This window comes from Myotis nattereri (genome assembly GCF_964212035.1).
Source record: "Myotis nattereri genome assembly, chromosome: 9".
In the NCBI taxonomy this organism is placed as follows: domain Eukaryota; kingdom Metazoa; phylum Chordata; class Mammalia; order Chiroptera; family Vespertilionidae; genus Myotis; species Myotis nattereri.
Genome location: NC_138084.1, coordinates 60,642,315 through 60,654,902, shown reverse-complemented (window position 1 = coordinate 60,654,902; position 12,588 = coordinate 60,642,315). Strand labels below are relative to the sequence as shown.

Sequence of the window (12,588 nt, the reverse complement as noted above, 5' to 3'; positions counted from 1 at the left end):
TCAACCTGTTTGTCCAGAGAAGAGTTTCAGACATATTTATTTTGGCAAAATACCATCCCAAAGCATCCCAGAGTTAGCTAAGAATTCACAAACACTGTTTTCATTTAAGACAAGAATCAGCAAAAAAATTTTTGGCTTTGCAGACCAAGAGGCAAAAACGAGAATATTAGATAGGTACTTATATAACCATTTTAAATGTGACCATTTCAAAATGTGAACATTCCTAGCTCACTGGCGAGCTGGATTTGGCCTACTAGCCATTGTTTGCTGTCCCCTGAGCTAGGATGACTTAAATTTTTATTAATAAAAAGACCCAGGAATATGAGTTCCACTACCACAAGTTAAGCTTCATGAGGGTAAGAATCATGATTTTCTTGTGCACTGATATTTCCCAGGACCTATCATAGTACCTGGCCAGGAGCAAGTACTCAGTAAATATATGCTGTTTGGTTTGGATTGAACATGAATAAAACGAACAGGCAACCCTAGGAAGTGGTGAGCCTTTCCTAAGATCCTTTTATCTGTAATAGAAACATAACTGAGATTTGAATGAAAAAATATTTCAGTATTGCCACAATTTGCAGGCGTGGGGGATGGTAGTAGACACTAAATGATAATACAAGTAAGGATCTATGTAGTGCTTAATATGTCAGGCACTGACCTAAGTGTTTAAGAATATTAACACATTTAGTCTTGAAAAAATTATTATCCTCATTTTACATTTGAGAACATTGAGGCACAGAGAGGCTCTCAGTAAATGGCAGAACTGGAATTCAGACCCTGGCCTCAGAGACTGTTTCTCACCATTAAGTTTTTACTGCCTCTCATGTAGATCAAATGCAGTGTGTGGTTATTTTTATTCATGGCTACTACTAGAATGGAAAACTTAGTTAGAAAGGTATCTTTGCTGAGTTCCCTGGTTCATTTTCTTTGTTTTTCCCATGTTTTTGCCTCAGGTGGCTGAACACATCATCATCATCATCATCAAGCAAACCCGCATCCCAGAGCCAAACAGCTAAAGGGGTCAATTTTGAATCAGATGAGGTAATAAAGTAATATTGTTAAATCTTAATTTTTAACTGCTTATAAAATTTAAACAAGGACTGCTAAGTTAGTTGCTGGAAATTATTTTTAAAAATAATTTCGTTGGTAATTAGAAATTGAAGTTCATATTTATAAAGGAAATAGAAAAATGAAAATCCACCTCAAGTGAAAGAAAATTACTCTTACTGGTCTTGGTTTGCCATAAGAACTTCTATCTTGTCTCAGTGCAGTGTGGTGCAGCCATCACTAAAATAACATTTGTATGTCATTTCAGGACGACGACGATGATCCTTTTATGAACATTAGTGCTTTAAGAAACAGAAGATAATATATTCAGTGGCACTTGGAAGTTTTCAAGGTTCAGGAAAAATCAAAAATGTTACAAGCTAAGAGTTTACAGTTGAAGATTTTTAAAGTATTGCTGTTAACTGAAGAATTTGAAAGAGATGTACTTAACAGAGAAACTAATGTATGAGAATTTCAATTTTTGAGTATCATTTCCTGAAGTGGCTGCATTACTTGAGAAACATCCCAGCTCAAGGACATACAATATAGCCTTGGTTTCCTTCATTTTTTAATCTGGTTGTTAACATTACCTGGAGATGCTCTATAAAATTTAGACTGTTATTTTCCTGACATATATTAGTGTATGTCTTAGTAAGAACGTTGCTTAAATATTAATCTTGAATAAGGATTAAAATAAATATGCCATTATACATTTCTGCTTCACAGTCAGACTATGTTAGTCTTTTAATGCAGTTACATTTAGCTGCAGTTGAGAAAAAGAGCTTATAAATTTTAACCTCTTTATAATTTTAATAATTATTCTAGAGATTCTCAATCTGCTGAAGGTGAAACAGTCTACGCTGTGCTGAGCTTGCTGTTTGTTACTGAGTGTGTTCTCTTTCTAATGCTTGTGGTAGTGTTAGCCACGGGGACTTTGAATGGTTCAGATATACCTTATACCTTGAGTAATTAGATAGAAGTTAGTATTAAATAAAAGAACAATCAGCCAGGATTACTGACTTTTTTTTATTTCAGTTGTAGCAAAGATTTTTGAAGATTGTGTTCCCCTTGAGTGATAGCAGTTTTCTCCATTATTTTCCATTCTTTATGGTTCTCTCTCTCATCTGTTTCTAGGACAGTGGTTCTCAACCTTGGCTGCACATTAGAATCACCTTGGAATCTTTTTAAAATCCTGAGTTCTGGGCCTCATCCTCCAGAAATTCTGTTTCTTTGTTACTAATGTTGTGGCCCCACTCCATAACAAAGAAACAGAATTTCCGGAGGATGAGGCCCAGAAATCAGGATTTTAAAAAGATCCCCAGGTGATTCTAATGTGCAACCAAGGTTGAGAACCACTGTTCTAGGAGGAAAAGAAACTCTGTTAAAAGGCCCCTGAGAGTATTCCTTCTCTTCACCTGTGAGGCAGCTATAGTTAAAGAAAGACTCCTGTGGAAGCTGTAGATGGCAGTACAGCAGCCTGACATTTCGTCCCATGCAGAAACAAACCCTTGCCTGAGCAGTATCCATGTTCATTGGCATAGTCAGATCTGGAATGTGTCCATTATAAAAGAACATTTGCATAGTGGCTGCCTTTCTATTATGCTTCTGAAATGGCCTAGATAAAGAATTGTGATGTAGCATTCTAATGAGTTTCTTTAATAACATTTTCTCTATCTAACTTGAGCAGGAGGATTATTTTAGCAGGCATCATGAAGTCAATGGGAGGCATTGTGAAATGTTCTCAGACACCTCTCCCCACGTCTTTAATATTCCAAGTGTTTGAGTGAAGCCGAGGGGAAAGAGGAATGAGAGTTGCTCTCCATGGTGGAATGGACACTAGTTTGGATGGCAGACCAGCGTCTACTACTGGCTCTTCTGGCCTGCCTCTGAGACATGCTTGAGTGAGGGTCATCATGAGGGAGGTGGCCACTGAAGCATCCTGACAGGGTCCTGGGGAAACAGAAGAAGGCTTTCTCCCTGTCTAAAAATTTCCTCTGCAGTGTGAAAGGGGCACGAATGTGATGCAGTTAGCTCCGGGGAAAAGTGATTACACAGCCGAGAGGTAAAATTCCCTTGAATTAGTCACTGGTTAGTGTGTCACTTGCTGGAAATATGGTAAATAAAACATGAGAGAAAAACTTTTGGTGAACTATTGTTTCACAGTTAAATATACTGTATATCTTTGTTGTTCTGTATCAATAGGGTCCCATCTAGGGGCTTGCAGACAGTTTCAGACATGTTAGTACAGGTGTGTGGAGGTGATTCCAGATGATTGGGGAGCATCAGCAATCGCTCTTGGAGGCCGAGAGCAGCGATGAAAACATCCTGAGGAAAAAATCCTTCTATCATTTACCAGAGAGCATATCTCTGGTGTTTTGTTCCCTATCATAAAAATACAATAGTGCATTCACAAGGTTATGGATGCACTATGGTTTTAGGAAATATAACTGGTGCTTAGAAAATTCAAGCATATAGGCATGTAATTTTTTAATTCAGGTACATTCACATTTTCTAAACTTTTTAAATTGCAAAATACAATAACAGAAAAATCATGTGGTTTAACAAATAATTATAAAGTGAGCACTTATGGCATCTCTGCGGCTCAGGAGATATCAGTGTGTGTGGAAGTTGGCTGAGGGAGCTCTCTGAGTAAGTGCCTTGACTTCTGTAATTCAAAAGCTCTTTCTTTTGCCACAAGGGGGTGTTTCCACCATTAGATGGCAGATTGAAGATGCAACTGCAAATCTAAAATTTAAAAAAAAAAAAAGCGTTGTTTTGCAATAAATTTGGGACTTATGCAATAATACTCTCCCTGTGCAGTAATACCAAAACTAGCCTTCTAATCTTATTTGTACATTGCTTTAACTATTTTACCCGGCTCAGTCTGTTACTAAGGGAATTGATGGTTTGATAGATTTTACATATTATAAAATAGGTTGAAGAAGAAAATGTTTTTTTAATAAAGAACCTTTTATTAGAAAGGTTGAATTAAAAAGTCTCCCATTGTAAAATTTTTTTCTGTTGAAATGTACTATATTTAAAGATATCTTTACCCCAGCGTAATCTGATGCCTTTTTTCATGTCTATCATATATTTAATTCATAGTATTTTGTGGCATTTTTAAAGCTACTATTAACAGTATTACAAAAGTTTTATAGAATAAAGATTTGGTTTTTTGAGTCTAGAGAGCTTCCATGTTCTTGATGAAAAATGTACACATTTCATTGTTTGCTTATCACACCCCCTTCTAATATTTTTGAACTTCATGTCTATTAGCTAGATCTGAAAATACTAGGATTGTAGTTGATCTCTGAGAGCCAGTTCAGATAGCATGCAATTGCCATGGATGATATTTGTGTATCTTTGGCATGACTGATCACTAAATCTGATTTTAGTTGCTTTTATTTTGTTGTTGTTGTTGTTGTTGTTATTAATCTTCACCTGAGGATATTTTTTTCCCCATTGATTTTTAGAGAGAGTGGAAAGGAAGGAGGGAGGTGAGAGAGAGAAACATCCAGGGCAGGGATTGAATCTACAACCCAAGTACATGCCCTTGACCTGGAAATTGAACCTGTAACATTTCAGTGCTTGGGCTGGTACTCTAACCACTGAGCAACACCAGCCAGGGCTGATTTTAGTTGCTTTTAAGTTGTAAGGGCAGTATGTATTCTTCAAAATTTAGACATTGAAATATATATCAAAACATGGATATTTCCCTGTAACCCTCTCCCCAGAAATAACCCCTCAAGGATTAAGTAAATATTTCTCCAATTACTTTTGGCATGACTATTAACAAAATAGGACTTAATTTAATTGTTGAATTAGAACCCCAAATTGTACAGACAAATATTTTAGTCCGCATATCAAGGCATATATGTTTGCCTTGCTGTTTATCTTGACATTCTGATTTTTCCACATCAGCTTTTGATTGCACCGTCCTTGTCTGTTTTGAGGGGTAATTACATTGCTTTCCAATGTGTAATTTCAGAGTTATCACTCAATTTGGGTCAAATAGGAGAATATTTAATCTGTGTGCCTTGATGTCAGAAGTAGTAGAGTGATTTCCAAAGGGCTCTTGGCCATTGACTGCACATAATGGTTGATTAGCTGAAACAGATTGGCCCAGCCCCACTCTCCTGCCTCCAAAGCCACTGCAGTGCCGATGATTCATGTGCAGATGCCCAGCACTAGGGCACTAAGCACCCTTATCACATCCTGGCCTGTTTAGTTTCAAGGGTTTTGTTTACAATATTTAAACATCAGCATTTTCTCCACTATAAGCTGATACATGTAACTCCAGTCACCCTATTAATGCATGTGAACTGATCGTGTGTTTGGACTTGGACCAAATTGCTACAGGCAGAAAGCCATCACTTAATAGAATGAGAGGCTCTACTGTATTTCTGTTGGTCCTGTGATAATCTAGAGATGGGGCTCATGAAATGAAGGCATCCTTTTGACATTCATTAAAATGTCTTACCATAAATCCTGAAATCAGTCTATCCATCTGTCCATCCATCGTAGATATATCTGAAAGCCCACTTTTTATTTTAATATATTTTATTGATTTTTTACAGAGAGGAAGGGAGAGGGACAGAGAGTCAGAAACATCGATGAGAGAGAAACCTCGATTAGCTGCCTCCTGCACAACCCCCACTGGGGATGTGCCCACAACCAAGATACATGCCCCTGACCGGAATCGAACCCGGGACCCTTCAGTCCCCAGGCCAACGCTCTGTCCACTGAGCCAAACTGATCAGAGCTGAAAGCCCACTTTTGATTTCCAAGTTTTATAGTAGCGCTTTAAAACATCCTGTTTTTTAAACTTTTAATTTTGAAATAATACTGAATTGATGGAAAATTTGCAAGAATAATAGAATTCCTTTTACTGGAATTCACCTGTTTTTAACATTTTGTCATTTAAAAAGTATCCTCTTTCTATGTGTGTGTATGTTACATACATATTCATATACACACATATATAATTTTTCAATCATTTGAGAGTACATTGCAAAGGACAATGCTCTTTTACCCCTTAATACTTCAGCGTGTATTCTCTAGGAATAAGGATATTCTCTTACATAATATCAGTACAGTTATCAATTTCAGAAAGTTTAACATTGATTTAATACTGTAATCTACAGTCCATATTCCAATTTTGTCAGTTGTCCAAGTAATTTCTTACACAGCATGTTTCCCCCTCTAGTCTAGGATTTGATTTGATTTTCTGAATATGTAGAAAATGAACATGCTTCCAGCAACCTGATGCAGCAAAACCATTCAAGATGTGTGCTCAGATCTTACTCCCTTCTCCATCCTTTTACTCCTTTCTGCTCCACTGGTCTGTCTTTTCATAGACCGCCAGCACAGGTTTGAATATAGAACCTGTGTTGTGTGTTTTAATGTCTGAGAGGACTGAGCAGCCCTCATAATTTTCCGTTTTCAGTGTTTTCCTAGCTGTTTTTTATGTTTGCTCTCCCAAATGAACTTCAGTATCAGTTTCCTAGCTCCGGCAACAAAAAAGCTTTTTGGTATTTTTATTGGGATTGCATTAAACGTATAAATTAGCAAGAACTGACATAAGGATGTCCTGTCTAAGAACAAAGGATGTCTTGACATTTATTCAAGTCTGTTTTGTGTTTCAGAAATGTTTTAATGTGTTCTTCATAGAGGAGTTGAACATTTTTCAAATTTAATCTTAATATTTTGTCTTTTATGTTGCTACTGTGATTAGAGTTTTTCTCTTCCATTAGGTCTTTTAATTGGTTTTTACATATGAAAGCTATTTTTGCACATTCATTTTATATCCTTCTAACTAACTGAATTCTGTTTTCTAAATTTGTTTTATCTTTGATGCTCTAGGATTTTCTAGATATAATTTCATGTTACCCACCAGTAAAAATATTTTTACTTCTTTTCAATTCTTATGTCTTTAATTCTTAATTTTAATGAAGTCCAGTTTATTAATGATTGATGTTTTGTGGCCTATTTGAGAAAACCATTTTTCCATCTTAAGATCATAAAGAAATTCTTCTGTGTACTCTTCCAGAAGCTCATCTGATTGCCCTTTCACAGTGAACTCTACATCCCGTTGGACATTGATTTTTATGTGTGGTGTGAGATGGGAATTTTGTTTCATCCTGTTTCATATGGAGATGCACTTGCCCAGCAGTATTTGGTGAAGTGACTGTCCTTTTCCCCTGTTCTGCAAACTTCCCTCCCCTCCCTCCCCCCCCCCCCCCCCCCTCTCTCTCTCTCTCTCTCTCAGAACTTTAAGGCAATGTATTGAGAGCAGCTTCTGTATATCCAAAAGGTGCTGAGCTTTTCTCCATCATTGGCAGCTGTTATAGCTGGTGGTTCCTTTGTTGCTATTAGCCGGTAGGCCAGACTGCAAGGACCACATTAGCCACAAGCAGCAACAAAATCACCATTATCGTCCCACAAGCTGCTGATTGTCTGTCCACCATATTCACCCACCTGATTTCAGTGCAGACTCTCACCTGTTCCTCCACCAGGTTGGCAAGGTCATCATCTCATTTTGTCCATTCAGCTCATTCCCAATCTCTTGCTCCATTTGTCTTTGGCGACTAATGGAAGGAAGGGCATTGAGGCTTGTGTCCTTGGATGATTTTCTGCTGCTGCTGCCAGATTTCATCAAAACCCAAGCCTCTGGTCTCCTGGCTCCTCAAAGAGCACGGGGTTGGGTTTGCCTCTCTTAACCCCTCCTGTCATCAGGCTGGACCATGGTTGTATTTTCACCATTTCTTTCATACTGGTTTCGTTGTTGCATTTTCTCAGCAATCTCTTGTGCCATCTTTGGCAAGTGGAATCATATGTGGAGAACCCTGGCCTCCAGCAGAGGGAGGGCAGAGTGGACTAGAGTGTCTGTGAGGAGACGCTGGGGTTTGTGGCTCTCTCAAGAGAGCTGAAGGGCCAGCTGCCAGGATCCCTGTGCTGAGTCCCTTTCCCACGCCGCAGACACCTTCTTTCCTGCAAGGCTATCATAATCGTTTCTTAACCCGTAGAGTGCCGGGGAGCGCGATCACGCTCCTCCTGTCTTTCGCCAAAAGTGCTGGGAGCACTATTGCGCTCCTCCTGCAGTGTCACTATTAGATGCTAGTAGTTCACTCTTTATTGGCACCTAAGTGCAGATTACTTATGATGCCGAATGTTTGTAGTTCTAAAATTGACCACTGGCATTTATCTGCCTAATTTTTTACAGGTACTACGATTTTATGAAGTTTACTCAGATTTTGTAGCCCTAAAGCTTCAAAATGGCGTCCAGTTCTAAGCCTGCTTTTATTAGTGATGATAATATTGCTAAATATGTCAATTCTTGCTGTGAAGATGACTATTTTGTGGAAGATACTGGAGAAGGGTGTCCCTCTATTTTAACATTATATATATATATGTTCAAATTTTTTTTTTACTAGTATTTTATAATACAATCAGCAAACAATATATGTCAAAGATGAAAACAAATGTAGTAAAGGTTTCCTTAAGTTTTTGAATATGTAACTTCATTTACTTGCGATTCATAATTTTTTTCCTAAACTGCTATAAAATCAGCAAAAATGCCTTAGCAATTTTAGCATAGTTCCTAGGATATTGGTTGGCACTCAAAGGGTTAAGAGACCACATACATACAGATCTGGTTTTGGACTCTTTACTCTGTTCCATTGCTCTATTTGGAATGAATTACTGTAGGTTTATAATGAGCCTTTTTATCTACCATAACCTTAGTTTTCTTTTTCAAGGGTGTCTTAGTAATTCTTGGCTCTACAAATTTTCAAGTAAATTTTATAATTATATATGCTGCTGTAAGCTAATATAAGGTTTATCAAAAATAACTGTTTAGTTTCAGTTTGGTTATAATTCTTAACTATTGTCAGTTGTAGTTGATTTAATTTTCACCTGATCTCATTCCCAGGGTTGACTAGACATTTCCTTTGATAGCCAAAGAAACTGATTTTGGTGATTTATTAATGATAGTCATTCTGACAGGTGTGAGATGATATCTCATTGTGGTTTTAATTTGCATTTCTGATGAATAATGACATTGGCCATTCTCGTTGTAGAAATGTCTGTTCAGGCCCTCTGCCCATTTTTTAATTGGTTTGGTTGTATATTTGATTTTCGTGTTAAGTTGATGAATTCTTTATAAATTTTGGCTGTTAACTCCTTATTATATGTGTCATTGGGATATATTCTCCCATTCAGTGGGTTGTCTTTTTGTTTTGTTGATTTCCTTTGCTGTGAAAAATTATTTAAGTTTGATGTAGTCCCATTTGTTTATTTTTCTCTTATTTCCCTTGCCCAAGAAGATATATCAGAAAAAAACATTACTAAGGACAGTGTCAGAGGTTTACTACCTATTTTCTGTTAGGAGTTTTATGGTTTCGGGTCTTACAGTAAGTCTTTAATCCTTTTTTTGAGCTTATTCTTGTACATGCTGTGCAAAGGTGGTCTAGTTTCATTTTTTTGCATGTATCTGTCCAGTATTCCAGCATCATTTATTAAACAACAAGTATTGGCAAGTAGTGGAGGAAAGGAAACCCTCATTAACTGTTGGTGGTGAGGTTTACTCAAAAATTAAAAATAGAACTACCTTATGACCTAGCAATTCTACTTCTGGGTATTTATCCAAAGAAATCTAAAACACTAATTTGAAAAGATATAGGCACCTCTATGTTTATCGCAGCATTATTTACAATTACCAAGATATGGAAGCAACCTAAGTGCCTGTCAGTGGACGATTGGATAAAGAAGATGTTGTATGTATATACAATGGAATATTACTTGGCCATAAAAAAGAATGAAATCTTACCGTTTGCAACAATATGGATGGACTTAGAGAATACTATGCTAAATGAAATAAGACAGAGAAAGAAAAACACCATATAATTTAACTTACGTTTGGAATCTAAAGAACAAAATAAAACAGAAACAGACTCATAGATACAGAGAACAAACTGATGGTTTCCAGATGGAAGAGGGGCTTGGGAGGCTGTGTGAAAAAGATGAAGGGATTCAGAAGTACAAATTGGTAGTTACAAAATAGTCACAAGAATGTAAAGTACAGGGAATATAGTCAATAATATTGTGTTATATATATATATATATATATATATATATATATATATATATATATATATGCCTAAGTAACCATTCGACCAGTAGCTATGAGTGCACTGACCGCCGGGGGGCAGACGCTCAACACACAGGCATGGAAACATGGAACAGACTGATTGATCTCAGAGGGAAGGGGAGAGGAGGGGAAGAGATTAACAACTACAGATCTTATATGCATACTAGCCAGTGCGGTCTGGATCCCCAGTGGGGGGCGTGCAGGAGGCAGTTACTCAATGATTCTCATCATTGATATTTCTCTCTCTCTCTTCCTCTCTGAAATCAGTAAAAATATATTTTAAAATAAATAAAGGTTTCTTTCAATGATTTTTAGGAAAATGAAGACAAGAACTGTTTATTGAATTGCTATTCTATGCCAGGCTAAGGATATGTGTGTGTGTGTATGAAATTATCAATTCTCAGGACAACACTGCAGAGTAGGCATTATTATTTTTTGTATAGGTAGAGCTAAGATTGAAATCTAATTCCATCTGAATCCAAATTGCCTTCTTTCTTCATCACCACACTGTCTCCCATAACCGAGGCATGTCCTGCCTTACAAGTAAAAACGTTAGCTTCTGATCCTTATGCCTCTTTAAACAGGGACCATACAGAAAAGCAAGACCAAGTTCAAGGCAGAATGTGAGCTGGTTTTAAAGTTGGTGACTGGCCCAGGCAGGGTGAACCCCAGAGGAGGGCTCTCCTTTGGAGAGAAACATTTCAGAGGGCTACAGGGATTCGTATTAAACCATGAGTGATAAATACGGGTGAGCCAGTGACCAAGCACTTGAGAATATTGAAAATGTAAATGGTTTCTAATTGGATTAGATAAAATCTAGTAGATGATTGACTGAGAATGGACTTCCACTGGGATTCTCAGGATTGATTTAGTACGTTTACTGTGTCCATCAACCAAAAATCTATTTAATAGTGATTTCCCACAGGAAGCTTTTCAATTTTTTTGTTTTTTCCCCCAAAATCACATTTACTAGTTTTCTGGTCATTATATAAAAAAAATTCTAGGAAACCCCAAAAATACTAAGCAGCATAAAGAAAAAATATTTGTGAATATAGCTACTTTGTTCCTTTAAGATAAATTATTATATGTGAACCTTTTGGACATAGAGTATGGTCATATTTAGAGACTTGGTAAAAAATGACAAATTTCCTTGTGTGGCTAAAATATATGAAGTAAAAAAATAACATACTGTGAATGCAAACATCTAATAAGCTGAAGACATTATTGGTAATTATATTAAACTATCAAAATAGAATATTTAATTAAATATTTTTTTAATTTTCACTTATTCATATATATTTGTATTATACAGAGTATATTTGATTACAGTTAGTGATTTGCTATATAATTTCTTTTTAGGTCAATGAAATTGAAAATTGTCATTCATTCAATATTGAGTGCCAGCTATGTATCAAGCACTAAGCAAATACCAAATAAATAAATAAGTAAACCCACCATAGACATGACCTCTTGGAACTTTTAGTGTAAAAGAAATATACCATTTATTGAACTCTTTGCAGCCAGACTGTGCTAAGCACTTTATAAACATTATTTTAAAATATATATATATTTTTTTATTGATTTCAGAGAGAAAGGGAGAGAGATAGAGAGATAGAAACATCAATGATGAGAGAGAATCATTGATTGGCTGCCTTCTGCACGTCCCCTAATGGGGATCGAGCCCGCAGCCCAGGCATGTGCCCTTGACCAGAATCGAACCTAGGACCCTTCTGTCCACAGGCTGACGTTCTATCCACTGAGCCAAACCAGCTAGGGCACATTATTATATCTTAATCACCACAAAGTCCTATGAAGGCAGTATTTTTATCTCCCGAATTAGAAAGCAGATGTTCAAGAGCTGACCAGCACAGTCACATGGCTATACGGGTTAAGGATTGAAGTACAGCTCTGATTGACTCCAAAGATCTCCCCATTAGCTTCTAGGTGAAGATTTTTAAACCCTAAAATCATTGAAAAAAAAACCTTTTACATTGCATTTCAAAAAATCAAGTAAATGACTGGATGTGGGTGAGGGAGCAGCAAAAGAGGTGCTTTCATGTTGCGAATGGGAGTACAAATGGATATATCCTTTTCGCAAGCAATCTGCAAAATTATCATGAGCCCTAGGACATTTTCATCTCGTTTACCTAGAATTCTATTTTTTAGACTGTACTCTAAGGAGAGAATCAAAAATGTATGTACAACTGACAATATTTGATTTTTAAAAAAGTAGAATATATATAATATGCTCTCTCAATATTGCATATACTAGAAGCCCCCCCCCCCAACTGCCCTCCCCTGCAGGCCTGGTCACCGGCAGGGGAGGGCAATTAGGGGCGACCGGGCCAGCAGGGGAGGGCAGTTGGGGGCCATCGGGCTGGCAGGGGAGG

General features: G+C 37.1%; 1 protein-coding gene and 1 pseudogene across 2 annotated transcripts in view; one reads left to right on the top strand and one right to left on the bottom strand.

The window, feature by feature from the left end:
- Positions 1-2,062, top strand: part of MRE11 (MRE11 homolog, double strand break repair nuclease) — a 73,524-nt gene extending 71,462 nt beyond the window's left edge. Inside the window, exons 19-20 of the mRNA XM_081099021.1 lie at positions 957-1,044; positions 1,319-2,062. Of these exons, the coding sequence (XP_080955147.1) occupies positions 957-1,044; positions 1,319-1,372 (142 nt within the window). The 3' untranslated portion in view covers positions 1,373-2,062. The remainder of the gene's footprint in view (positions 1-956; positions 1,045-1,318) is intronic.
- A 5,359-nt stretch (positions 2,063-7,421) lies between these two features.
- Positions 7,422-7,782, bottom strand: LOC308525545 (syntaxin-8-like; annotated as a pseudogene). The gene has a single exon. The product of its transcript is annotated as a syntaxin-8-like (transcript).
- Positions 7,783-12,588: the final 4,806 nt, after the last annotated feature.